We start from the raw sequence: 25,573 nt of genomic DNA on the forward strand, positions 1-25,573 counted from the left end.
CGGGGCCTGAGGAAGGAAGGGCCACAGACACCCCCTCAGCCCCGCGTCTTGTGTCTTCCAGGGACAGCTCTGGGCTCAGTTCCGGGCGGAAGCATCACCAAAGGCGTTCCCAGCACGCGGGTGCCATCGGACGGCGCCATCACGTACCGCGGCTCCATCACCCACGTAGGTGTCCTGGGGTGCGGCATGAAGGATGGGTTGGGACCAGCCCATCTTATAACCCCTCATTGTCACCAAACCACTAGCCTCAGCCGATGGGGTGATGACTGGGGGACAGCAGTTCACTCCATGAACTTTCATCTTGTCTGCATGGAGTCAGGCACTGGGGTTGCCAAGCAGAGCTCAAAACTCTGCTTTCAGGGAGCTACCATGTAGTGGAAGGAAAGAGACCAGGATAAATAAGTAGGCTGGTGAAAACTGAGCAGGCAGAGGCAGAATGTTAGTGCACCGCGGCTGAGAATGCCTGGCCAGGGACATTGCTTAGACAGGTGAGGAAGGTGACATGTCAGCTGTGACCGGAAGAAATTGAGGGTGCAAGCCATGCAGGAATCTCAGGGAACAACGTTCTAGGCTCAGGGAACAGCATGTGCAAAGACAGAACGTGAGAGGGTTCCTGAATCGTGCCAGAACTGGTGCCCCAGCCTTGCAGCTGGTGAGCCGTGGACCCAGGGTTTTGTGCCACGAGTGTGTGGCTCTAGAACACAGTGACAGAGTGTGGGCTCATACACGTGCACACCCGCACACATGTTCTAACAGTGGAGCTTCGGGCAACAGGATGGTCCACAGGGAGGTGTTTTTGACTCAGGCAGCGTCAAATCCCACCACAGAGGAGCCATTTACACTTCGTCCTTCCCTGAAATCTGTAGGTTTTAAAACTCGGAGCTTTCAAAGGCAACTGTGCTGAGTGGGAAGGGCAAGTGCTTTGGGCAAAAGTCAGGCTGAGGGCCCTTGGGTGCCAGCTCCATCACCCACTCAGGCAGGCAGCAGCCTGCCCTGACTCAGTTTCCCCTTTGCTAACTATTCCTGGGGGAGTTAGCACTCCTAAAGTCATAGGAACTTTTGAGGTTCCCAGGCGTCCACCTGCTCTGGGTTCCTGGGTGGCCATGACCTGCACCCTTCCTCGAACCCTCCCAGTTACACACACACCTTTGATTGTTTTTGGCAGAGAGCCAGCTGCCAAAACGTGTGAGATAGGCGAGGGTCAAACTTCCCTGCAGTCTCGCTACCAGATAGTGAGGAAGTCAGCGTGTGGCCTGCACACATAGAGCTGTTTTATTGACCGAGTGGGTGCCACAGGCAGGGACCATGTGGTTCCACAGCTGGCAAGGGAGGCTCAAGGAAGTCGCAGCCCCCTGATCCTCCCGGGACTTCCTGCCCATCTTGGGAGTAGAGTTCACTGGGGCCAAGAGCAAGAGGCTACAGGCTCATCTCCTGGAAGCAGACGTCATGCAAACAGAAGCTTCCCTGTTAATGGGAGTTTGTGCCATGTATTCTCCCAAGAGCAGGGGCCACCGGCTGGAGTTCTGTTCTCTTTCCATGTCCCTGAAGATGGCGCTCTAAAATACTGTAGCTCAAAAACATCAAGCAGGGCACGGTGGCTCATGCCTGTCAGCCCAGCATTTTGGGAGGCCAAGGTGGGAGGATAGCTTGAGCCCAGGAGTTTGAGACCAGCCTGGACAAAAAGAGGCCTGTCTCTACAGCAAATTTAAAAATTGGCTGGGCGGCCGGGCGCGGTGGCTCAAGCCTGTAATCCCAGCACTTTGGGAGGCCGAGACGGGTGGATCGCAAGGTCAGGAGATTGAGACCATCCTGGCTAACACGGCGAAACCCCGTCTCTACTAAAAAATACAAAAAACTAGCCGGGTGAGTTGGAGGGCGCTTGTAGTCCCAGCTACTTGGGAGGCTGAGGCAGGAGAATGGCGTAAACCCGGGAGGCAGAGCTTGCAGTGAGCTGAGATCCGGCCACTGCACTCCAGCCTGGGCGACAGAGCGAGACTCCATCTCAAAAAAAAAAAAAAAAAAAAAAAAAAAAAAAAAAAATTGGCTGGGCATGGTGGCACATCCCTGTAGTCTCAGCTACTCGGGAATGGGAGGCAGGAGGATCACTTGAGCCCAGGATTTTGAGGCTGCAGTGAGCTATGACAGTGCTCTAGACTCCACCCTGGGCAATACAGCAAGATCCCTTCTCAAAAAAAAAAAAAAAATCAGATGCCTCAGTTTCACCATGGAGAGCTCCCCCCCCACACTTTTAAATCATTTATTGTGTTATTCAGTAAGCCACTGATTTCTGCAGTACAAACCCAGTCTGACATGGACCATCTGATGTTAGGACTGGAGACAGAAAGGGAGGCACTTGTATCAGCTGCCTCTGCGGGGGGCTTTTCCTGCCAGGATGCTGCAGGCTTCCCCTTGTGCTTTCCTGATGGGAGCGGTGGCTGCCCGGAGGTGTCACCTGACTTAGCACCTATTGTGCCATACTTTAGTGAACAGGTGACTTACAGCACTGCAGGGGGATGCTGCTCAGAGTATTTGATTTGAGAAGCCTGGGTGTAGCTCATTGGAATTCAGGGCATCTTGCTGTTGCCCACAACAAAGACCAGGATCTGCGATGAGCACCCGGGGGTACCAGGTGCTGCCCTCTGCCAGGGAATGTCCCCAACTGAGCAAGTCCAGCCAGAGACTCAGAGCTCACTGGTCCAGGTCTTGGGACATAGTAGGGCCCCTACCGTTGAATCTGCTCCTGGAATCCTAGGAAGAGAAGAGGGATATTGAGATTTGGGGATCCCTTGTCTGTGCCAGCTGCCTTTGACAATCATCAATGCAGAATGTCTCCATTTTGTGGATGTGCAAACGGAGGCTCAGAAAGGAGGTCCCACGGTAACTTGGTAGTAAAGTTGCTGTTTGACACCTAATATTCTGACTCCAAAGTCATATTCTAACTCCGATGCTTATGTTCTTGAAAGTCACCCGAGGCAGGATGCTGCCCCACGTGGCCATCTGCCCTCTGCTTGAACACAGCCTCCGACGGGGAGCGCATTCCCTGTATGGTAGTGGTTCTCAGTCGGGGGAAGCTTTGCCTCCAACTGTCTAGGGACATTTTCAATTGTCCTGACTTGGTGAGGGACACACTGGGGAGGCGAGTACTACTGGCATCTAGTGCTTTGAAGCCAGGGATGCTGTCATATAGCCCGCAGTGCACAGGACAGCCCTGCAACAAAGAAGGGCCCAGCTCCAGCTGGCAGGAGGGCCGAGGTGGAAAACCTGGGTTAGAACTAAAATTTCTGGTGTCCTGCCCTGACATGAGTCCTTGTCCTGGTTTTAGGAAACCAAAGTGCATGACGTGGTCATGGGCACAGCCCAGGAGCAGAAACCCCAGCATCCCCACCAGTTACCGTTTTCAGTAACTCAATGTCAAGGCTCTGAGAAGTAGAACCCATGCAGTGGTGGGGACACAGACTCCAGGACTAAAACGCCTGGGTTCAAGTCCCCGCCTGCCCCTCATTAGCCAGGTGACCCCAGGTAAAGTCACCGTGTCTCCCTGTGCCTCGGTTTCCCCATCTGAAACAGGCATAATCAATAGGGTTGCCTTAGGGTTGTTGCAAGGATTAAACGAGCGAATCCATAGAGAGCACCCAGAAGAGTGTCCAGTGCTCATGGGAAGCGCTGGACAAGGGATCCTCATTCTTCAGCTTCCTCACAGGGTTTGTTCCGTGCAAGCTCTTACCCTTTTGAGACAGCGTGTGTGTGGACACACGTGTGCATCGGTGGGCACATGGGCTTATAAGCATGTCTGTGTCTGCATTTGAGTTGAGAGGGGTCCTGGGCTGCAGACTCCTGGGCGCTCACCCCTCTGCACCTGCAGGGCACACCAGCTGATGTCCTGTACAAAGGCACCATCACCAGGATCATCGGCGAGGACAGCCCAAGTCGCCTGGACCGCGGCCGGGAGGACAGCCTGCCCAAGGGCCACGTCATCTACGAAGGCAAGAAGGGCCACGTCTTGTCCTATGAGGGTGAGTCGCGGGAGGAGAGGAGGCCCAGGGACCAGGGGAGGAATGTGCTTGGCCCCCTGAAGTAGCTTCACAGGGAAGCAGGGCTGGGTTGACATCAGAAAGCACAATCTCATAGGTATGCAAGCCAGCAGCAGGGAAGCGTTGGCCTTAGCTGCATCCCACCTCCGCCGAGTTCTTTACAATTTAGGAAACAAACTTGTGGCCAACCTTTTTAGAAGCATAGGAGGGAAACTGAGGCCCAGAGCAGAAGCCCAAGCTCACGCCGCCAGACCTCCAGCACGGTACTGACAAACCACGCAGTCTCTCACTGGCCATGAAAGAGGCCATGGCCAGAATGGGCCTCACCCCGCCATGCCCCAGGCGCTTGCTGCGGAGCCCCCATCCTCTCCCTCTCTAGGCTCTGGGTTCCAGAACCAGGAGACCCTGCCAGGAAGGAGTTAAGGGAGTCGAGTGCCAGGAAAGAGAATTGCCTGGCAGCCTAGGACACCCAGGGGTGTGGAGATGAAAGCTGCTAATGGGCGCCTCTCTCAGCACTGCAGCTGCAAGGCCCGGAACTGCCTCTCCTCCATCCGCCTCCACCTGTGCCCGCGGCCCCCTCCCCAGGCCTGGGAAGTGGAGGTGGCACTGTGTGGCTTAGGAACATATGCGCTCCCTGCTGCCACGGAGAGAGCCTTGGAGACAGGCCTGCAGCTGTGTCTTGGGTGCCAGCTCATGCCCTGGTGCCCCTGGACTGAGTGCCCTGGGGGTGGCGGGAAGCCTGGGAAGGGCTGGTGGCGGGGTTAGTCAAGGGCTTGTCTTGAGAGGTCACTGGGTAGAATCCCTTGGGTCACTGGGCAGAGTCACCTTGGGACCCCAGACCAGTGCCTGAACCTTTATAGGCCTTGAGTATATCGTCTTCATCATGGGTTTCAGTCGGGGCCCTTAAACTCTCGTCTGCTCCCTGGGCCAGGTAGGCAGTGCAGGCAGCGGCAGGTGTGAGACTATAGGGAGTGTGGAGGACTCTGGTGCCTGCCCACGCTGTCCACTTCCCCACGGCCACCGGTCAGCCAGGCTTCCCATCTCTCCGTTTTTATCTGCAATCCCCCAATGTTTAAACATTGGCGGTTAATTTGGAGTGTTTTCTGAACAGCAACCCAGTACCCTCCTGTTGGCAACCACTGGAGTAGTTCATGGGCTGCGGGCCACACGAAGCAATGGTTGAAAGCCTGAGAGCCTGTCAGCTGTTCATTCCCTCTGAGGGGTGGGGCGGGGGCTCATTTCTGATAGCTCTGGACTCAGCTGCCCTGGAAGGAGAGCCCTGGCTGATGGGCAAAGCCAAGCCTTTACCTTCGGGGGCCATGTCCGTCTGTTCAACCCTCTGCCTGTCCGGGGAGTGGTGAGCCGGGCCAATCTGGGCTCCTTTGACCTGGCGAGGCCACTCCTGCCACGGAGACTCCCTCGCCACTCCCTGCAACACACACCTTTCCATGCACATGCGGACTCGTGGTCGGACACTCACATGCACATCAACACAGGCTTCTGGGTGTGACGTGTACACATGCAAAGCCATGTACTGCCTGGCACCCTGGTACATGTGTGTACATGGACCCACTTAGTTCTCAGCAGCCAGGCGTGTGCCCACATCCACTCCTGCACACACAGACCCGTGCCAATGCACATGCGTGCCCCTACCTGCCCGCACATCCACTCTGCTGATGCATCTTTGCACACGCGTGCTCCTGCCTGCCCCCACATCCACTCTGCTAATGCATCAATGCACACGCGTGTTCCTGCCTGCCCCCACATCCACTCTGCTAATGCATCAATGCACACGCGTGCTCCTGCCTGCCCCCACATCCACTCTGCTAATGCATCAATGCACACGCGTGCTCCTGCCTGCCCCCACATCTACTCTGCTAATGCATCAATGCACACGCGTGCTCCTGCCTGCCCCCACATCTACTCTGCTAATGCATCAATTGCACACGCGTGCTCCTGCCTGCCCCCACATCTACTCTGCTAATGCATCAATGCACACGCGTGCTCCTGCCTGCCCCCACATCTACTCTGCTAATGCATCAATGCACACGCGTGCTCCTGCCTGCCCCCACATCTACTCTGCTAATGCATCAATGCACACGCGTGCTCCTGCCTGCCCCCACATCTACTCTGCTAATGCATCAATGCACACGCGTGCTCCTGCCTGCCCCCACATCCACTCTGCTGATGCGTCTTTGCACACGCGTGCTCCTGCCTGCCCCCACATCCACTCTGCTGATGCATCAATGCACACGCGTGCTCCTGCCTGCCCCCACATCTACTCTGCTGATGCATCAATGCACACGCGTGTTCCTGCCTGCCCCCACATCTACTCTGCTGATGCATCAATGCACACGCGTGTTCCTGCCTGCCCCCACATCTACTCTGCTGATGCATCAATGCACACGCGTGCTCCTGCCTGCCCCCACATCTACTCTGCTGATGCATCAATGCACACGCGTGCTCCTGCCTGCCCCCACATCCACTCTGCTGATGCATCAATGCACACGCATGCTCCTGCCTGCCCCCACATCCACTCTGCTGATGCGTCTTTGCACACGCGTGCTCCTGCCTGCCCCCACATCCACTCTGCTGATGCATCAATGCACACGCGTGCTCCTGCCTGCCCCCACATCTACTCTGCTGATGCATCAATGCACACGCGTGCTCCTGCCTGCCCCCACATCCACTCTGCTGATGCATCAATGCACACGCGTGCTCCTGCCTGCCCCCACATCCACTCTGCTGATGCATCAATGCACATGCGTGCTCTTGCCTGTCCCCACATCCACTCTGCTGCTGTGTCTTTGCACATGCATGCTCCTGCCTGCCCCCACATCCACTCTGCTGATGCATCAATGCACACGCGTGCTCCTGCCTGCCCCCACATCCACTCTGCTGATGCATCAATGCAACACGTGCTCCTGCCTGCCCCCACATCCACTCTGCTGATGCATCAGTGCACACACATGCTCCTGCCTGCCCCCACATCCACTCTGCTGGTGCATCAATGCACACGCGTGCTCCTGCCTGCCCCCACATCTACTCTGCTAATGCATCAATGCACACGCGTGCTCCTGCCTGTCCCCACATCCACTCTGCTGATGCGTCTTTGCTCACGTGCATGTGTGTGCACATGTTCACGCCCCATGTCAGCACCTGTGTGTGTGACCACAGACTCGCATGCTCATGTGTGGTCACAGGCACACCCTTGCTTGCAGACCAGCACCCTGGAGGGCTGGGGTACGGAGCGCAGGCAGCGTGGCTTGCTTTTCCCACTGGGTAACCCCCTGGAAAAGCTCCTGGGTCCTGCTGGCAGGCCTGGGGGCTGCAGGCTGTGGGCTCCCTCTGGAGGCCTCAGCTGTGAGGCCTTGTGACAGGGCCAGCATAGAAGCACTGCTGGCTCTTGCCCACCAACTCTGCCTGTCCTACCTGTCCACCGCGGTCCTGGGCCCATGCACACGGTCACCCCGTGCCCAGCTCCTCACCAAGTGCTTTGTGTGGTTTCCAGGTGGCATGTCTGTGACCCAGTGCTCTAAGGAAGATGGCAGAAGCAGCTCAGGACCCCCCCATGAGACGGCTGCCCCCAAGCGCACCTACGACATGATGGAAGGCCGTGTGGGCAGAGCCATCTCCTCGGCCAGCATCGAAGGTGATAACAGGGAAGAGACTTCATCTCTCGACACCCCCTGCAGGGCAGTTGGGGGGAATGGCTGACCCGATTTTACAGATGGGGAAACCGAGGCTGGGCTTTCTGAGGCTCCATCTGGAGGCAGCGCAGGGACCTTCACATGCTGGGTCGTATTCCACCATCATTGCGGGGACGACCACTGGTGGCTGTAGACACTGACCCCTGTCACTGCCCAGTGCCGGCTCAGGGACCCATGGAATGATGGCCTTGCCCCCTCCCACCCAGGTCTCATGGGCCGTGCCATCCCGCCTGAGCGACACAGCCCCCACCACCTCAAAGAGCAGCACCACATCCGCGGGTCAATCACACAAGGTACCGCCCTGTCCCCTGCTCCCTGGGTGCCCCCCACGGGTGTACAGTCAAGCAGGGCACGGGAGGGGAGAGAGACAGCCGGAGTGTGGTGGGAACTCAGGACGGGAATGCAGAAAGGCCTGCAGCACGTGCGTACGTGATCAGTACGTGAGGGATGGAGCAAGGGTGTCTCTTACTTATTTGAAAACAAAAATGAAAAGCAAAAGACCGCCGATACCCCTCTGCTTTTAGGTGCTACATAGCAACTGCCCTGTGCTTGGCACTAACCCAGGTGCCCCCTGCATATCGTTTTACAGAACATCCTGGTGAGGCACATGCGATTGGGAGAGGCTTGGAGAGCTCTGAGAACTCTTTCAGGTTCTCGTGGCTGGTCCATGGCACGGCCGCTACTGTGAACTTGGCAGCTTTGTGGTCTTTATTTTTTTATTTTTATTTTGTTGTTGCTGTTGTCGTCTGAGACAGGGTGTCACTCTTGCCCAGGCTGGAGTGCAGTGGCACGATCTCAGCTCACTGTAGCCTCCGCCTTTCAGGCTTAAACAATCCTCCCACTTCAGCCTCCCGAGTAGCTGGGACCACAGATGCACACTACCACATCCAGCTAATTTTTGTATTTTTGTAGAGATGGGGTTTCGCCCTGTTGTCCAGGCTGGTCTCAAACTCCTGAGCTCAAGCTATCTGCCTGCCACAGCCCCCCCAAAGTGTTGGGATTACAAGCGTGAGCTACTGCACCCAGCCTGTGGTTTTAGCTTCATGATTTCATAGTGTTCACGACTTACTGAGATGGTTCAGTTAATATTCTCGTTTTATGTATGAAGAAGCTGAGGCCCAGAGAGATCAGATTCCCTGATCAAGGTCACACAGCAAGTGGGGGTTCGAACTCAGGCAGTCTAGCTCCAGAACCCACTGGTACGGAAGCTCTTGGTGGGTCTGGGCGGGGCGGGGCGTGAGGGTCAGTGCTGTCCGCCTGGCAGGGATCCCTCGGTCCTACGTGGAAGCACAGGAGGACTACCTGCGTCGGGAGGCCAAGCTCCTAAAGCGGGAGGGCACGCCTCCGCCCCCACCGCCCCCGCGGGACCTGACCGAGGCCTACAAGACGCAGGCCCTGGGCCCCTTGAAGCTGAAGCCGGCCCATGAGGGCCTGGTGGCCACGGTGAAGGAGGCGGGCCGCTCCATCCATGAGATCCCGCGCGAGGAGCTGCGGCACACGCCCGAGCTGCCCCTGGCCCCACGGCCACTCAAGGAGGGCTCCATCACGCAGGTACGGCCTGGGGCCAGGCAGGCAGGCCCAGTTGTAGGAGGGGCGGCGGTGGCTATGGGACACTGCCCTGGGCCTCTCCACATAAGGAAACCGAGGCTGAGAGCCCTTGCCTGCCTTACAGTCAAACAGCTGCTCATCACCGGGCCTCGGCTGTGCAAGTTCCAGGGCTGTGCAGGGGGCATCAGGCTCCTGACCTCATTCCACTGAACTCCCATTGTTCCCATTCTTCAGGGACAGAAACGGAGGCCCAGAGAAGCCAGGCAGGCTTCCAAGGCCACAGGACTCAACACAGTCATGAATAACTGAATAACTGCCTCCGTTGAATCTTTGGTGCGGCTTGAGGATGTTGCATGCGTTCATTGTTTCACCTCCTAGCCATGCTCTGAGGTCGTTTTCTTAATGACCTTATTTTATTGCTGAGTAAATGGAGGTTCAACGACTCACCCAGAGTCATGCAGCAAATGCACTTGTGAAACCCAAATCCAGATATTCCTATAGCTGCAGCATCCACTGCACCCACCAGCAGGTTGCACCATAAAAGGCCCCGGTCCCACCAGACAGCCCCAGCTCAGTAGGGGAAGTTCCGTGCCGATGGTACGAGGAGCTGCTCGGTGGAAAGCCCCTGAAGGCCACCGTCCTTCCATGTAGGCAGAGGTGGCCTCCTGTGAAGGGGAAGAAGAGTGGGAGGCACTCCGAGGCTGTGGGGCTGTGAGGCGGAAGGATTGGGGTGGGTGTCCCGGGAGGGGTTCCAGCTTGCAGGAAGGTTTTGAAACCGGGAAGAAGGTGGAAGCAGTAAGATCCCTGAATGCCAGGGGAAGGGTTTGGCTCTCAGCCCCTAGGCAATTATGGAGTCCTTGGCAAGCATCCACCGCATTACCAAGACAGGGGCCAGATTCTAGAATATTCTTTTGCACCGCATTACCAAGACAGGGGCCAGATTCTAGAATATTCTTTTGAAAAACAAGGGCAGTTCCCCTTTTTGTGAAAGTAATGAAGACATCCCTACATAGAGTTTTGTTGCTTGCAAAGCCCTAAGGCGCCACCACATCAGTGTCTCCCAAGCCTGCTGAAAAGGGGCAGGGGACCTGGTGGCCTGGCTACGAAGGTCCCAGTCTGGACTGTAACCCCCCGCCATTTCCTCAGCCACCCTTTCGGTCAGAGAGCAAACACCTCAGCCCTGACCTCAGTGTCCGCAGGGCTGAAAGCCTCGGGGCAGGTAGCATTGAGTCTGGGTGCTGACTTTCTCTGCTCGGCATTGGGTGGGCCACGGAGGGTCTCAGGCTGAACAGAGGAAAGTTTTTACCCACGTGAGGGTGTTGGGTGTCTTTCTGGCAAACTCCAGGGACCATGAGAGGGCCTATCACTCGCAGCAGGGAGAGCTGACTGCTGAACTTTTTACCCCTTTCAGCAGTCCCCGCAGGGAGCTTGGGGACCAGGGTCAGGCCCGGGGTGGGCAGGGCAGTCAGTAACAAGCGTGCCCATCTCAGGGTTAGCAAAGCTCTCTGTCTCCCTGCCTCTGGAGGGATAAGATGTCACTTCCATCTTATAAATGACAAACTGAGGCTCAGAAGGGGGATGCAGCTGGTCTGGGCTATGGCTGTGGCCAAGGCTGGAGCTCACACCCCCTCTGCCCCAGGGCACCCCGCTCAAGTACGACACCGGCACGTCCACCACTGGCTCCAAAAAGCACGACGTACGCTCCCTCATCGGCAGCCCTGGCCGGACGTTCCCACCTGTGCACCCACTGGACATGATGGCTGACGCCCGGGCACTGGAACGCGCCTGCTACGAGGAGAGCCTGAAGAGCCGGCCGGGGACCGCCGGCAGCTCGGGGGGCTGCATTGCGCGTGGTGCCCCGGTCATTGTGCCTGAGCTGGGCAAGCCGCGGCAGAGCCCCCTGACCTACGAGGACCACGGGGCACCCTTCGCTGGCCACCTTCCGCGAGGCTCACCTGTGACCACGCGGGAGCCCACGCCGCGCCTGCAGGAGGGTGAGTGGGGTGTATGTGGGCCTGAGTGAGGTGGGTGCCTGTCTGGGAAAGCTGTGCCTCCCCATCCGCCATTAGCTTAGTTTGCACCCTAGTCATCCTCGCCACCTGTAGTCCACCACATCCAAACCACCTGCAGGCCTGTGGGCTCTGCCTCCAATTCCAAACCCCGTCCAATTTCTTGCCACCTCCCAGACCACCATGATGTCTCACCTACCTTCTCCCACGCCCCTCCCTCTTCCTGCTGTAATCCACCCTACAAACAGCTGCCCGGATACTTTTTAAAAATGCAAATCAAAATTATTCCACTTCCCTGCTTTCATCCTTCTAGCAACTTCACACATTTTGCTATGGCCTTGGGGCACCTGCATGTTGGGGCCCTGCCTGCCTCTTGTTCAACCAGATTCCTTCATCCTCCCCAGCCCCAGCCCCAGGCCCCCTTTCTCTTTGTTCCCTGGCCATGCTCAGCTCGGTCAATTCCGTCTTCGCTGGGGGCCTTTGCATAGCTCCTCCTCTTTGCCTGCCATGTCCCTGCCTTCCAGATCTTTACAGAGTGGGTTTCTTCCCATCCCTCGGGTCTTTGTTTAAATGTTACATCCTTGCGGAGGCTTCTTCTAACCAAACCCCCTCTCCCCACTTAATATCACATGCTGTGACGTTTTAAAATTGTCTTCCGGCCAGGCATGGTGGCGTACGCCTGTAATCCCAGCACTTTGGGAGGCCGAGGCAGGCAGATCACCTGAGGTCAGGAGTTCAAGACCAGCCTGGTCAACATGGTGAAACCCTCTCTACTAAAAATACAAAAAAATAGCCGGGTGTGGTGGTGTGCACCTGTAATCCCAGCTACTCGGGAGGCTGAGGCAAGAGAATCGCTTGAGCCTGGGTGGCAGAGGTTACAGTGAGCAGAGATTGTGTCACTGTACTCCAGCCTGGGCAACAAGAGTGAAACTCCATCTCAAAAAAAAAAAAAAAAGAAAGAAAATTTTCTTCTGCGGGTGTTTCACTCTGTAATTCTCATTTGTTTGCTAGTTTATCACCGGTCTCTCCCATTGAATGTCAGTTTGTGGGGGCTGGATTGCCGTCTGCTTTGTTCACTGCGGTGTCCCCAGTTCTCACAACAATGCTTACCACATTATAGAGGCTGCATCAATTTTTTTTTATTGATTGAGTGAATGGATGAAAGAATGAATTTTTTTAAAACTATAACACAAAAGCAAATGAGTCAAAGCAAAAAAGTGAACTAAGGCAATGAAGAAATGAAGGAGTGAATGAAGAGGCCTGGTCCTTGGGATTCCAAGGACCCTACCCTCAAATGACTCCCCATAAACGCCAGCCCCAGAGGCCCTGCATGGGGAGCCAGTGCAGAGGCCCGATGCATCCACCTTGCCCGTCCACAGGCAGCCTGTCGTCTAGCAAGGCATCCCAGGACCGAAAGCTGACGTCGACGCCTCGTGAGATCGCCAAGTCCCCGCACAGCACCGTCCCCGAGCACCACCCACACCCCATCTCGCCCTATGAGCACCTACTTCGGGGCGTGAGTGGCGTGGACCTGTATCGCAGCCACATCCCCCTGGCCTTCGACCCCAACTCCATACCCCGCGGCATCCCTCTGGATGCAGGTGATTGCCCCGGGGCTTCCAGAACCCTGCAGTGGTGCTGCACAGGGCCAGGGACCTCATCAGTGTTCCCTCAGGGACTCCTTAGGCATCAACTGTCAGGTTCCCCTGGATGGGGAAACTGAGGCCTCGAGATTGGAAGACCCAACAGTGTAATCATGACCAGCTTAGGTTGGAGCAGAATTTCTCTTAGTAGTTTGCAGGACATGTGGGGTTAAACGTTTCAGTGGCTTTCTTTTCCTGCAGGACTTATCAGTGCCTTTAGCAATGCAATGGTATCGAATGAGGACCTGTGTATATGCGTTTTTCAAATAGACATGATCTGAAAATTTTTTTAAAATGTCGCATCCCTTTAGTGTGTTCATCTGCATTGGGATGTCCTATGTTTGGGACAACTTCCATGCAAAAAGCATCCTTCATAGAAGTCACCCCCTTGTGTCCTGGGGCAGTGTTTTCCTGCTGTCTGGCGCTGAGTTCTGGCTTGTGCTTTGGGCAGCCACACATGTAGGTAGGAGAAGCTATCCAGGTGCAGAAGTAGGGGGCATCCAGACAGGTGGAGCGACACCATCAGGCCTAGGTGTGGCTGGCCTCACATGAGCTCCCCTGTGCCCCACAGCTGCTGCCTACTACTTGCCCCGGCACCTGGCCCCCAACCCCACCTACCCGCACCTGTACCCACCCTACCTCATCCGCGGCTACCCTGACACGGCGGCGCTGGAGAACCGGCAGACCATCATCAATGACTACATCACCTCACAGCAGATGCACCACAACGCAGCCACCGCCATGGCCCAGCGAGCCGACATGCTGAGGGGCCTCTCGCCCCGCGAGTCCTCGCTGGCACTCAACTACGCTGCCGGCCCCCGAGGTGCGTGGGCGGGCAGACCACCTTCACTGGGTTTGGCCTTATTCCCAAAGGACATGCGTGTACCCCTGTGGCCTTGCGGAGGCAGCTAGACCTGGTAACCTTGTGGGTCACCTTGTGTGAACAGATCTGAGTGGGTGGCCTGGGGTTGTGCATGCCATGGTGCTGGTGGGCATCTGGTAGGTGAGTGCCGGCGTGTGCCTCCTGGCTGCATCCTCAGTGGGTGTGCATGCATCTGTGTATACTCTTAGGATACAGGGGCCTCAGGAACTTACAGAAAGATCAAAATGTGGCAGGGCACAGTGGCTCGTGCCTGTCATCCCAGCACTTGGGGAGGCCGAGGCGGGTGGATAACAAGATCAGGAGTTTGAGACCAGCCTGATCAACGTGGTGAAACCCCGTCTCTACTAAAAATACAAAAATTAGCCAGGCATGGTGATGCGCACCTGTAGTCCCAGCTACTCAGGAGGCTGAGGCAAGAGAATCACCTGAACCTGGGAGGCGGTGGTTGCAGTGAGCGGAGATTGTGCCACTGCACTCCAGCTTGGGGGACAGGGCGAGACTCTGTCTCAAAAAAAAAGAAAAGAAAAAAGATGAAAATGTGAGGTGAGGCTATTTGGAGTTTGTTCCTTTGCCTTGTAAACAGCCCACACGTGCTTTGCATGCATGTGTTCCAGGCTGTCCTCAGAAATGCTTCTGGAATAACCAAGTTCTAGTTGGGGTTCAGCTGGAAAAGCCGAGGTCACACTAGGTATTTTGAACAGCAAGGGTTGAATACAGGGAATGGATTGTGTAGGCGTCAGAGGCTGACGGGGCACAGAGGGACTGAGATGGGAACCAGTGAGGGCAGCTGCAGGAGATGCCGCGGCTCAGGCTTGGGAGCAGAAGAGGAGGTGGGACCGAGAGAACCTGAGCATTCAGGAAAGGGTTCTATGGCTGGTGCTGGGAGCTGAGGAGGGAGTGCCCGCCATCAGCTCTGCTGGCTCCAGGAGTGTGTGCCATGCTCTCCAGGAGGGTGATCTGGCCGGTGGGCAGCCTGGCCTCTCTCCTCCCTGTGGCTACAGCCCTGGCCCAACACCTCCCGCAGGCATCATCGACCTGTCCCAAGTGCCACACCTGCCCGTGCTGGTGCCCCCGACGCCAGGCACCTCAGCCACCGCCATGGACCGCCTTGCCTACCTCCCCACTGCACCCCAGCCCTTCAGCAGCCGCCACAGCAGCTCCCCACTCTCCCCAGGTAGCGCCACTGCCGAGTCCGGGGTGGGGATCCCAGCATCCATGGGAGGTGGCTGGGGATGGGCAGCAGGCCCTGCTCTCTCTGTCCCAGCCTAGAAGACAAAGCCAGGCTCTTCTTGGGCCCTGGGGCTGAGTCTCTGGCCTTTGGGTTTCCTAGGAGGCCCCACGCACTTGACAAAACCAACCACCACGTCCTCGTCCGAGCGGGAGCGAGACCGAGATCCGGGAGCGTGACCGGGATCGGGAGCGGGAAAAGTCCATCCTCACATCTTCCACGACGGTGGAGCATGCGCCCATCTGGAGGCCCGGTAGGGCATCAGAGCCCCCCACTGCCCCCGCCTGGGACTCCCTGTGGGCCGCAGGAGGACTCCTCCTGCTGATGCCACTGCCTGTCACCAGGTACAGAGCAGAGCAGCGGCAGCAGTGGCAGCAGCGGCGGGGGTGGGGGCAGCAGCAGCCGCCCCGCCTCCCACTCCCATGCCCACCAGCACTCGCCCATCTCCCCCCGGACCCAGGACGCTCTCCAGCAGAGGCCCAGTGTGCTGCACAACACAGGCATGAAGGGCATCATCACCGCTGTAGAGCCCAGCACGCCCACGGTCCTGAGGTGGGCCAGGTTGGCACGGGGGAGGGGAGAGGACGGGCGGGTGGATGGGTAGTCAGTAGGAGGATGAGCAGATGAGAGGATGCTTGGTGGGAGGTACATGGGAGGTGGGTGGGTGGGCAGATGTGTGGGGGTAGAAGAATAGAGTAGTGTGAGTAGTAGATGGATGGGTGGGTGGTTGGGTTAGGCGGGTAAGTGGGAGGATAGATGGCTCAGTTAGCCAGGTGGATAGATGAATGGGTGGGTGGGTGGGTGGGTTAGGTGGGTAGGTGGGTCAGTGGAAGGATAGATGGCTGGGTTAGCTGGGTGGATGGTCAAGTTAGGTAGGTAGGTAGGTGGGTGGCAGGATAGATGGCTGGGTTAGCCAGATGGATGGTTGGGTTAGGTGGGTAGGTGGGTCAGTGGGAGGATAGATGGTTAGGTTAGCTGAGTGGGTGGATGGATGGATATGTGGGTGGTTGGGTTAGGTAGGTACGTGGGTGGGTGAGAGTATAGATGGCTGGCTTAGCTGGGTGGATGGGTGGTTGGGTTAGGGAGGTAGGTGGGCATGTGAGAGTATAGATGTCTGGGTTAGCTGGGTGGGTGGATGGATGGGTGGGTGGTTGGATTAGGGAGGTAGGTGGGTGGGTGAGAGTATAGATAGCTGGGTTAGCTGGGTGGGTGGACGGATGGGTAGGTGGTTGGATTAGGGAGGTAGGTGGGTGGGTGAGAGTGTAGATAGCTGGGTTAGCTGGGTGGGTGGATGGATGGGTGGGTGGTTGGATTAGGGAGGTAGGCGGGTGGGTGAGAGTATAGATAGCTGGGTTAGCTGGGTGGGTGGATGGATGGGTGGGTGGTAGGGTGAGGTGGATGATGGAATGGATGGTTGGATGAGTAATTGGGGGCATGAGTGGATGGAGGCTCAGGTGGATGGACGATGGGTTGGGCGGTGGGATGAGTAGGTGGGGAGGTTGTTTGGTTTGAAAATAGAATCTGTGGAGAGGGAGAGACTGAATGGGGGCTGTGAGGAAAGACTTTCCTGGTCCCCCACATTTAGCAAGGCCAGCAAGGAAAAGAGGTGTCCCTCTTGCCTGGACAAAGTCCCAAGTTTCTCTGCGATGGGAGAGGCCCCTGAGTGCCCTCTGGTGACACACACTCCAGAGACTGTGGTCAGAGCTGCTTCGCCAGTGGAGTGGGGTCGCTCCTTAACGCCCTTCCCCGCTCAGGACTTTTTTTGGTTTGTTTGTTTTTGTTTTTGAGATGGAGTCTCGCTCTGTCGCCCAGGCTGGAGTGCAGTGGTATGATCTCTGCTCACTGCAACCTCCGCCTCCCGAGTTCAAGCGATTGTCCTGCCTCAGCCTCCCAAGTAGCCGGGATTACAGGCACCAGCCACCATGCCCAGCTAATTTTTTTTTTTTTTTTTTTTTTTTGAGACAGAGTCTCGCTCTGTCGCCCAGGCTGGAGTGCAGTGGCCGGATCTCAGCTCACTGCAAACTCTGCCTCCCGGGTTTACGCCGTTCTCCTGCCTCAGCCTCCTGGGTAGCTGGGACTACAGGCGCCCGCCACCTCGCCTGGCTAGTTTTTTGTATTTTTTAGTAGAAATGCAGTTTCACCGTGTTGGCCAGGCTGGTCTCAAACTCCTGACCTCAAGTGATCTGCCTGCCTCAGCCTCCCAGAGTGCCGGGATTACAGGCGTGACCCACTGCACCCAGCGTCCAGGACCTATTTAGAGGCAACTTATTTCTCCAAAATGAATTTTCATTCAAAAAGTACCCGTGCCCCAATTTCCGCTTGGGTGGCTGAAGTCATACCCCCCACCCCATCATGATTCCAATGAAAATGAAAAATGCTATCATTTCCCAAAAGCAGTGGTGACTTTGTCCCCCCTGACTCAGAGACCCAGCAGGTGCATGAAGCACTAACCCCCAGCTGTGGGAAGCAGGGTTCCGCACACAGGCTCTGTGGGATGCACCTGCCCACTGCCCGCTCATGAATGAGGCCCTGGGAGTTAGAGTTAGCGAGACATGGGGGCGCCCCCCCATGGAAACACAGGGCTCCAGGAAGGCCGCGTGGGTGGAGCAGCCGGCTCCTGTTCCAGCCCCAGCCCTGTGCAGGGGCAGCTGTGCCCCAGCTTCTCACTCACAGAGCTGGGAGCAGCAGCTTTCCCTGTTCTCAGCATCCACACTGGCCGCCCCCCGGGGTCCTTCCCCTTGCTCTCCTGCTCCTCACGTGGCTTTTTTAGCTCCTCCGGTATCCTGAGCAGGCCCAGCTCCCTCGTGTGCCCCCTCCCTGGAGACCTCCTAGCCCTGCCTCAGCTTCCTTGCCCTTCTCTCCTGGCACCTCACTGACTGCCTCCACACAGTTACCAGGCTCTGTAGGGCTTGGGATGTCTGTTAACGTGTTCATAGTCTATCTTTTGAATTAGATGGTAAGATGCTTGCATCCATTTTATGACCGCTGTATTCACAGTGTCTAGAACAGTGCCTGGCACCTAGTAGCTGCTTAATCAGAAGTTTTGGAATGATGCAAGGAATGAATGAATGAATGAGTGGGATAGTTCAAACCATACCACATAGAGTCTGGCAGGTTACAGTCAGGAGGGCAGGTTCACTCTGGGAGCAGCAGGGAATGTGGATTTATTCCAGGGCAATGGGGACTCACCGAGGGTGGTGAAGGAAGGGGGCAGCTCCCATGACTGCCTGACTGTCTTCTTTCTGCCCCCAGGTCCACCTCCACCTCCTCACCTGTTCGCCCGGCTGCCACATTCCCACCCGCCACCCATTGCCCACTGGGCGGCACCCTCGATGGGGTCTACCCTACCCTCATGGAGCCTGTCTTGCTGCCCAAGGAGGCTCCCCGGGTAGCCCGGCCAGAGCGGCCCCGAGCAGACACCGGCCATGCCTTCCTCGCCAAGCCCCCAGCCCGCCCCGGGCTGGAGCCCGCCTCCTCCCCCAGCAAGGGCTCGGAGCCCCGGCCCCTAGCACCCCCCGTCTCTGGCCATGCCACCATCGCCCGCACCCCTGCGAAGAACCTCGCACCCCACCACGCCAGCCCGGACCCGCCGGCGCCACCCGCCTCGGCCTCGGACCCGCACCAGGAAAAGACTCAAAGTAAACCCTTTTCCATCCAGGAACTGGAACTCCGTTCTCTGGGTAAGACCACCCTGACAGCGGCCACCTTCATAGACGCGATTATCATGCGTCAAATTGCTCACGATAAAGGGGCGCGAGAAGGAGGTGCGCTGGCCAACGGCTCCCCTCGCGATGGTAAGACTTCCGGCCCGCACCCACCCCGTCTCGTGGTCCAAAGATATTTTCAGATCTCTGCTTTTTACTTTGGCCCCCGTTTTTTTCGTTGTTGGTTTCGGTATTTTCTTTTGAAGCCCGTCTGTCCTCGCCGGTTTGCACGTGCTGACGACTACTCCGGCCACGCCCGCCCCTCTGGTTTGGGGCGCTCATCATTTGCACATCATTTTACCATGGTTTTTTTTTTTTTTTTTTTTTTTTTTTTGGATTTTTGCTTTTTTTTTCCTTTAATGAATGGATCTGTGATTCTGACTTCGACTGCGCCCCCATCTCCCACTTTGCGCCTGTGTCTGGGGAGCAGGGATGGGGCTGCGGGGGGACTCGGGCCTATGTCCCCACCTGCCGGCTGCCTGGATGCAGTTGGACTAGGGGGAAGTGGAGGCAGGCGGTGCAGGAGGCAGGCGGTGCAGGGAGAAGCTGAGGCGGGGCGGGGGCCTGCACTGTCGGGGAGGTGCTGGGCCCAGCTCTTGCATCCTGCCCTGTCCCCAGCCCATGTACCCCAGAAAAAGGGGAACCCTCTGCATTTGACCGCCTGCCTTGGCCCTAGTTCATGGCTCCTCTCTGTTGGACTGGAGTGGTCAAGGCTATAGTCCAGGAGGGGCCCAGGGACCCGAGGCCACTCCCAGCCACACCCCACTTCTCACTCTGCCCCACACACTCCTTCCCCCGGAGACCCACGCTGCCCCGTCTCACACTGGCCTCGCCCCGCCTCCACCACCTGAGCCCATCTCTGTCCCTTCTTGCCTCATCTCTCTCTGTGGCTCCATCTCCCTCTGTCTCTGTCTCTCCCAGGCTCTGCATCTCTCTCCACCTCTCCCTTGGCCTCCCTCTCTCTCCCCAACACCCCTCTCTGTCTTACTCCCTTTGGGTGCCCAAACCCCATCCCTAGCTTGCGTTCCCCTTGACCCCACGGGGATCCAGCCAGCTGGGAGGGCAGCCTTGCCCCTCGGACCCTGAGCCCCTGGGCCTGGTGCCTGACTCTGCACCCCGCCTGCCCTAGGTTACCATGGCAGCAGCTACAGCCCTGAAGGGGTGGAGCCCGTCAGCCCTGTGAGCTCGCCCAGCCTGACACACGACAAGGGGCTCCCCAAGCACCTGGAAGAGCTGGACAAGAGCCACCTGGAGGGGGAGCTGCGGCCCAAGCAGCCAGGTATGCCCCGCCCAGTACCCAGGCCCCCGAAGCCCTGCCCAGTGAGGACCCTCACGGCCTCATCATGCAGATGGGAAAACAGAGGTGCCTAAAGACCAAGGAATCGGCCGGGTCATGAGGCTCAAAGGCACAGGGCTGGGATTTGGGCCCAGCAGTCCTGGGGCCAGCAGACACCCCCTGACCAGCTCTGCTCTGCCTGCAGGCCCCATGAAGCTCGGCGGGGAGGCCGCCCACCTCCCACACCTGCGGCCGCTGCCCGAGAGCCAGCCCTCGTCCAGCCCGCTGCTCCAGACTGCCCCGGTGGTCAAAGGTCACCAGCGGGTGGTCACTCTGGCCCAGCACATCAGTGTAACTACGCGTTCTCTGCCACACCTTGTCATCTTTGCCCCTGGGGGCACCAGGCCTGGAGAGGGGATGGGGAACTCCACAACCCCTCTGTCCTGGCGGGGTGGCTGGGAGATCCAGGGCGTGGGTGAGGGTGAGATCCCAGAGCCCCGAGCACCCATACCATCACCACCCCCTCATCCATGGGTGGAGCCTGCGATGTGAGCCAACAGCATCTTCATAGGCAATGAAGCCCTCCTGGTGTCCCGGGTTTCTCAGTGTCATGGGCTGGTCATATCAGCCATCTGCCAACTACCAGCTTGGAACCACTGACCATAGCCCGACTCCCATGCACCCGGGGACGCGGAGGCCCAGAGGGTGGCGGGCAGGTCCACAGTTGCCCAGGAAGCTGGCCCCAGCCAGGATTCTTTCCCAAGCTCCAAGTAGCCCCTCCCCACCCCCAGAAGGTTCTGGCAGGAGGGTGCTGCCTGACCCTGGGCCCCCCACTTGCCTGCAGGAGGTCATCACACAGGACTACACCCGGCACCACCCACAGCAGCTCAGCGCACCCCTGCCCGCCCCCCTGTACTCCTTCCCTGGGGCCAGCTGCCCCGTCCTGGACCTCCGCCGCCCACCCAGTGACCTCTACCTCCCGCCCCCGGACCATGGTGCCCCGGCCCGTGGCTCCCCCAACAGCGAAGGGGGCAAGAGGTGAGCGAGGGGTGGGGGTGCCTCTTGCTGGGCAGCCGGTGGGAGGCCTTCGTCAGCTGCCTGCCTCAGAGCTGGGTCTGAGCTCAGCTGCATACGAGGCCCGCCTGGTGCCATTGCACAGGCAAGAAATGGAAGCTCCGGGAGATGGGGAAGTCACAGAGCGGATACATAACAAATAATAGCCGATAAAAGTACACACTGTGCTCAGTGGGTTCCAGGCACTCAATGTGTACCCTTTACACACAGCCCCCAGGAGACACAGGCAGCATTCTCCCCATTTCACAGATGAAGAAACTAAGGCCTGGAGACGTGAATTCACTTGCCCACAGGGACACAGTCAGTAGGTGACAGATGGGGTTTGATCCAGGGCTGTATGATTAGAGAGCAGCCTTTCCACACACACACACACACACGCACACCTGCCAGTGCACACACATGCACATGCTCGCACACACGCACATGCTCACGCACACTCCCACCCTTGTGAACCCTGGGGCCTCTGGGGGTCCAAAGAGGAAGAGAGGGGAGGGCCCTGAGCTCCAGGATGAAGGAGGCATTTTGGTGGGGGCGGGGGGTAATGTGTTTGTGAGGACAGATATGGCAAGACAGCAGGACATCTTTGGGGGACAGTGGTGTAGCTGGCACTGGGGTACAACCAAAATTCAGAGCGGGTCAATAAACTATGGCCCATGGGCCACATCTAGCCTGAGCCCTGTTTTTGTACAATTCATGAACTAAAATGATGATTTTACATTTTTAAAGAGTTGTTTTAAAAAATAAAAATAATAACAATACGTGCCAGAGATTACTTGTGGTTGAAAATACCTAAAACGTTTATGATTTGGCCAGGTACAGGAAAGTGTGCGGGGCCCTGGTTTAGAGTGGAGGAGTGCGTCCCCTCAGGAGGGAGACCTCTGACCATATCTGGGGCCTTTTCTCTCTCCAGGTCTCCAGAGCCAAGCAAGACGTCGGTCTTGGGTGGTGGTGAGGACGGTATTGAACCTGTGTCCCCACCGGAGGGCATGACGGAGCCAGGGCACTCCCGGAGTGCTGTGTACCCGCTGCTGTACCGGGATGGGGAGCAGACAGAGCCCAGGTACTTCTGTGGGCACATGGACTGCCCTTGAGATGCTCTGGTATCAGCTCCTTGCCCATCCTTGGCCCCAGTCCACCGTGCTGCTGTGTGGAAAGTGACAAGGGCACAGGGCTCAGCTGGGTGACCTTGAGCCTGCTAAGGAAGTTTCACCAACTTGGGGGTGTAATACATGCCCACCCTCCCTGGGTAGTAGCTTTCCGTGCCTTGGGCTGGGATCTCAGCTGGTCCAGGCCCCTGTTGCCGGCCCCTGTTGAACCTCTAAGAAATAATGAGCTAGGTGTGCTGGGCCAGACTGGGGGCAATGGGTGAGGTGGGGCCTCCGAAGGAAGCTGGGGCCGCTGGCCTTGGGGAAGGGCATGATCGGAACCCAGTTTCAATCCTTGGGGCTCTCTTGAGAGGGTCAGGCTGGAGCAAGTGGTCAGAGGCAGCCCACCACACAGCCAGGCGTCTCCCAGGACATCCCTAGCCCCAGGATGGGTGAACCACAGAGGAGATTTCAGGAGCCGTGATCTTCTGCCAGGCAGGGGATGCCGGCGTGGGGATGGGTGAAGCCTGCTTCCAAATGTCTAGGGCATCTCAGATGGTGAGTTCCCTGTCATCAAAGGCATGCGAGCTCAGCACCAAGTGAACTGATGTGAGGTGTCTGATCCTCACAGCAGGATGGGCTCCAAGTCTCCAGGCAACACCAGCCAGCCGCCAGCCTTCTTCAGCAAGCTGACCGAGAGCAACTCCGCCATGGTCAAGTCCAAGAAGCAAGAGATCAACAAGAAGCTGAACACCCACAACCGGAATGAGCCTGAATACAGTAAGGGGCCTGCAGGCTCCCGGGGAAGCATGGGGCCACGGGTCGGGGGGTGGCCTGCCTGGGTCGCTGGAGCCGCCCAGTAGCAGAAACCCATGGTGCACCTTCAAAAACTAAGTGGCCCTGCTGACCGCCTTCCCCCAGGCCCTCAGCCTCACATTTGGAGAGCCCTAGGGCAGTGTTTTGATTTGCTGGGCTTTCCAGAGGAACTTACTGGCCCAGAAGAATAGCACCCAGCACATAGCAGGTGCCCAGTGAATACCTGCATGAATACTGGGACCAGGTGTTGGGTCCCTCCCACATAAGGGCTGGGCGCCTCCCACACTCAGCACCTGTGTGGCTTTGCACCCATTGACGTGGTTTCTGGGTATGAACGTCCCACTCTGCTTCCCAGTACCTAGCACAGGGCCTGGCACTTAGCAGATCCACCAGAGAATATTTGAGTGGGTGGGCAAATAAAGAATCTGTCACAGTCCCTGACCCCAAGAAGCCTCATCTGCCAGGGGAGTTGGGCAAATCACAGATGCTCTTCCCCTCCTGGGGCTGGAGGAGAAACCTTGCAGATAGTCACTGGCTTGCCAGGCTCATGCCTATAGGCCCAGCACTTCTGGAGGATGGGGCAGGAGGATTGCTTGAAGCCAGCAGTTCAAGACCAGTCTGTGCAACATAGCAAGACCCCATCTCTATAAAAAAATTTAAAAACCAGGCACACACCTATAGTCCCAGCTACTGGGGAGGCTGAGATGGGAGGATTGCTTGAGCCTGGGAGGTCAAGGCTGCAGCGAGCTATGATCACACCACTGCACTCCAGCCTGGGCAACAGAGCAAGAAGTTGTCTCAAGAAAAAAAAAAAAAATCTCTGACCCAGGCTGGTAACTCCAGGGCCTTGTAAGTGTGGTCCAGGGAACCGTAGCATCAGCATCCCCAGGGTACGTTGACATCCCCAGGGTACTGTTTAGAAATTCAGGCCCTTGGCTGGGCATGGTGGCTCACTCCTGTAATCCCAGCACTTTGAGAGGTTGAGGCAGGTGGATCATCTGAGGTCAGGAGTTCGAGACCAGCCTGACCAACATGGTGAAACCCTGTCTCTACTAAAAATACAAAAATTAGCCAGGTGTGGTGGTGGGTGTCTGTAACCCCAGCTACTCAGGAGGCTGAGGCAGGAGAATCACTTGAACCTGGGAGGCGGAGGTTGTGGTGAGCCAAGATTGCACCACTGTACTCCAGCCTGGGTGACAGAACGAGACTCTATCTCAAAAAAAAAAAAAAAAAAAAAAAGAAATGCAGACCCTTGGCCCTGTCCCAGGCCTGCTGCATCAGAACCTGCGATGAACAAGATTCCCCAGGTGATGCTGGCACACCTGGCCTGGACCACACAGGACTGGTAGGCCAGGTGATTCCCAGAGACCGGGGGCCTCACCCATTCTGTCACCCGCTTCCAGATATCGGCCAGCCTGGGACGGAGATCTTCAATATGCCCGCCATCACCGGAACAGGTAACCCATCCAGCCCTTGCTATATGGCCGCCCAGGTCCCCGGCGCTCTCTCCCAACCCCTGCTCCAGCTGTCATTAAGGGACGAGGAGCCTTCGCTAGTCCAAGTGCACCCTTCATTCTGGGATGAAGTAACCACACAGCAGGATTCAGTCACACAACAGGCAGGCGAGGCTTGTTCCCCTTGTAGAAAGGACCCTCGCTGTGCAGGGAGTCTCTGGAGTTAAGATCCCCTCGGGTGGTTAGTAGGTATCAGATGCATCCTCACCAGCTGGAAACTCACGTTGCTTCTTCACCAGTCTCAGCTGGAGATGTGCGTGTGTGGACAAGGAGTGGGCCTGAGCTCAGAGCACAAGCCTCCGAGTTCACCTGGGCATTTGTTATAGCCAGCGCTTCATTCCTTAATTCCAGCCAGGGAACTGGGAGGCCTTACTTTTTTTTTCAAGATCAAATGCAGGTGTGTGGCAGAGATAGGTATAAAATTGACATGCACTTTTAAGCTGAAACTTAAGACTCCTATGATCTTTTGGACTTAGGGGTCCCTTGGGGTTGGAGCCCCATCCTCTAGGAGGGCCCCATTGTGTATTTCCTTGGTGAGTCTGCGGTGTGGCCTCCGGGGGCCACTCCGCATGGGCAGGCCTGGCGCAGTGGGGCTGAGGCAGTTTCAGGGTCAGCTGCCTCTTTGTGGGTGCCTGGTTATCCTCTGGTCCTTTGGTGGAAGCCGAGGCCGGGATGGAGGTTGGAGAGGTTTGCTGATCTTCCCCGGGGGACATTCCTGGGCCTTGAGCCCTGGGAATGGTGAGCAAAGGACAGTCATTCAGATAGTATCAGGAGTCATCAAGTCCTCTAAATGGGAGTCCCAACTAGGACACCTCCACCCGCCCAGTGACTAGACACCAGGGGCTTTGCCAAGCCTCAGGCAATGGGAAGAAGACAATTTGGTCGAAACAACAAGAAGTTAGAAATGAATGTTCCTGGGATGTTCTAAATCTTGAAGTAGGTGCTAGACACGCAGGTATATCTGTATGTACAAATTCATGGCATGGTACAATGAAGATTTATGCTAACACTTGTATATAAATACTTTGTATTTATTTTTTTAAGACACGGTC

The 25,573-nt window shown here is 57.2% G+C and overlaps 1 protein-coding gene across 1 annotated transcript in view; it reads left to right on the plus strand.

The window, feature by feature from the left end:
- NCOR2 (nuclear receptor corepressor 2) overlaps positions 1-25,573 on the plus strand; it is a 240,411-nt gene that overhangs the window by 210,574 nt on the left and 4,264 nt on the right. Inside the window, 19 exon segments of the mRNA XM_030938910.1 lie at positions 62-165; positions 3,863-4,013; positions 7,543-7,683; positions 7,948-8,034; positions 9,006-9,292; positions 10,929-11,283; positions 12,678-12,899; positions 13,513-13,764; positions 14,849-14,998; positions 15,155-15,219; positions 15,221-15,305; positions 15,397-15,604; positions 18,305-18,732; positions 19,886-20,035; positions 20,238-20,383; positions 20,877-21,070; positions 22,017-22,166; positions 22,823-22,971; positions 24,411-24,464. Coding sequence (XP_030794770.1) covers positions 62-165; positions 3,863-4,013; positions 7,543-7,683; positions 7,948-8,034; positions 9,006-9,292; positions 10,929-11,283; positions 12,678-12,899; positions 13,513-13,764; positions 14,849-14,998; positions 15,155-15,219; positions 15,221-15,305; positions 15,397-15,604; positions 18,305-18,732; positions 19,886-20,035; positions 20,238-20,383; positions 20,877-21,070; positions 22,017-22,166; positions 22,823-22,971; positions 24,411-24,464 — 3,378 coding nt within the window.

The sequence above is a fragment of the Rhinopithecus roxellana genome, chromosome 10 (assembly GCF_007565055.1).
Source record: "Rhinopithecus roxellana isolate Shanxi Qingling chromosome 10, ASM756505v1, whole genome shotgun sequence".
Classification (NCBI taxonomy): Eukaryota; Metazoa; Chordata; class Mammalia; order Primates; family Cercopithecidae; genus Rhinopithecus; species Rhinopithecus roxellana.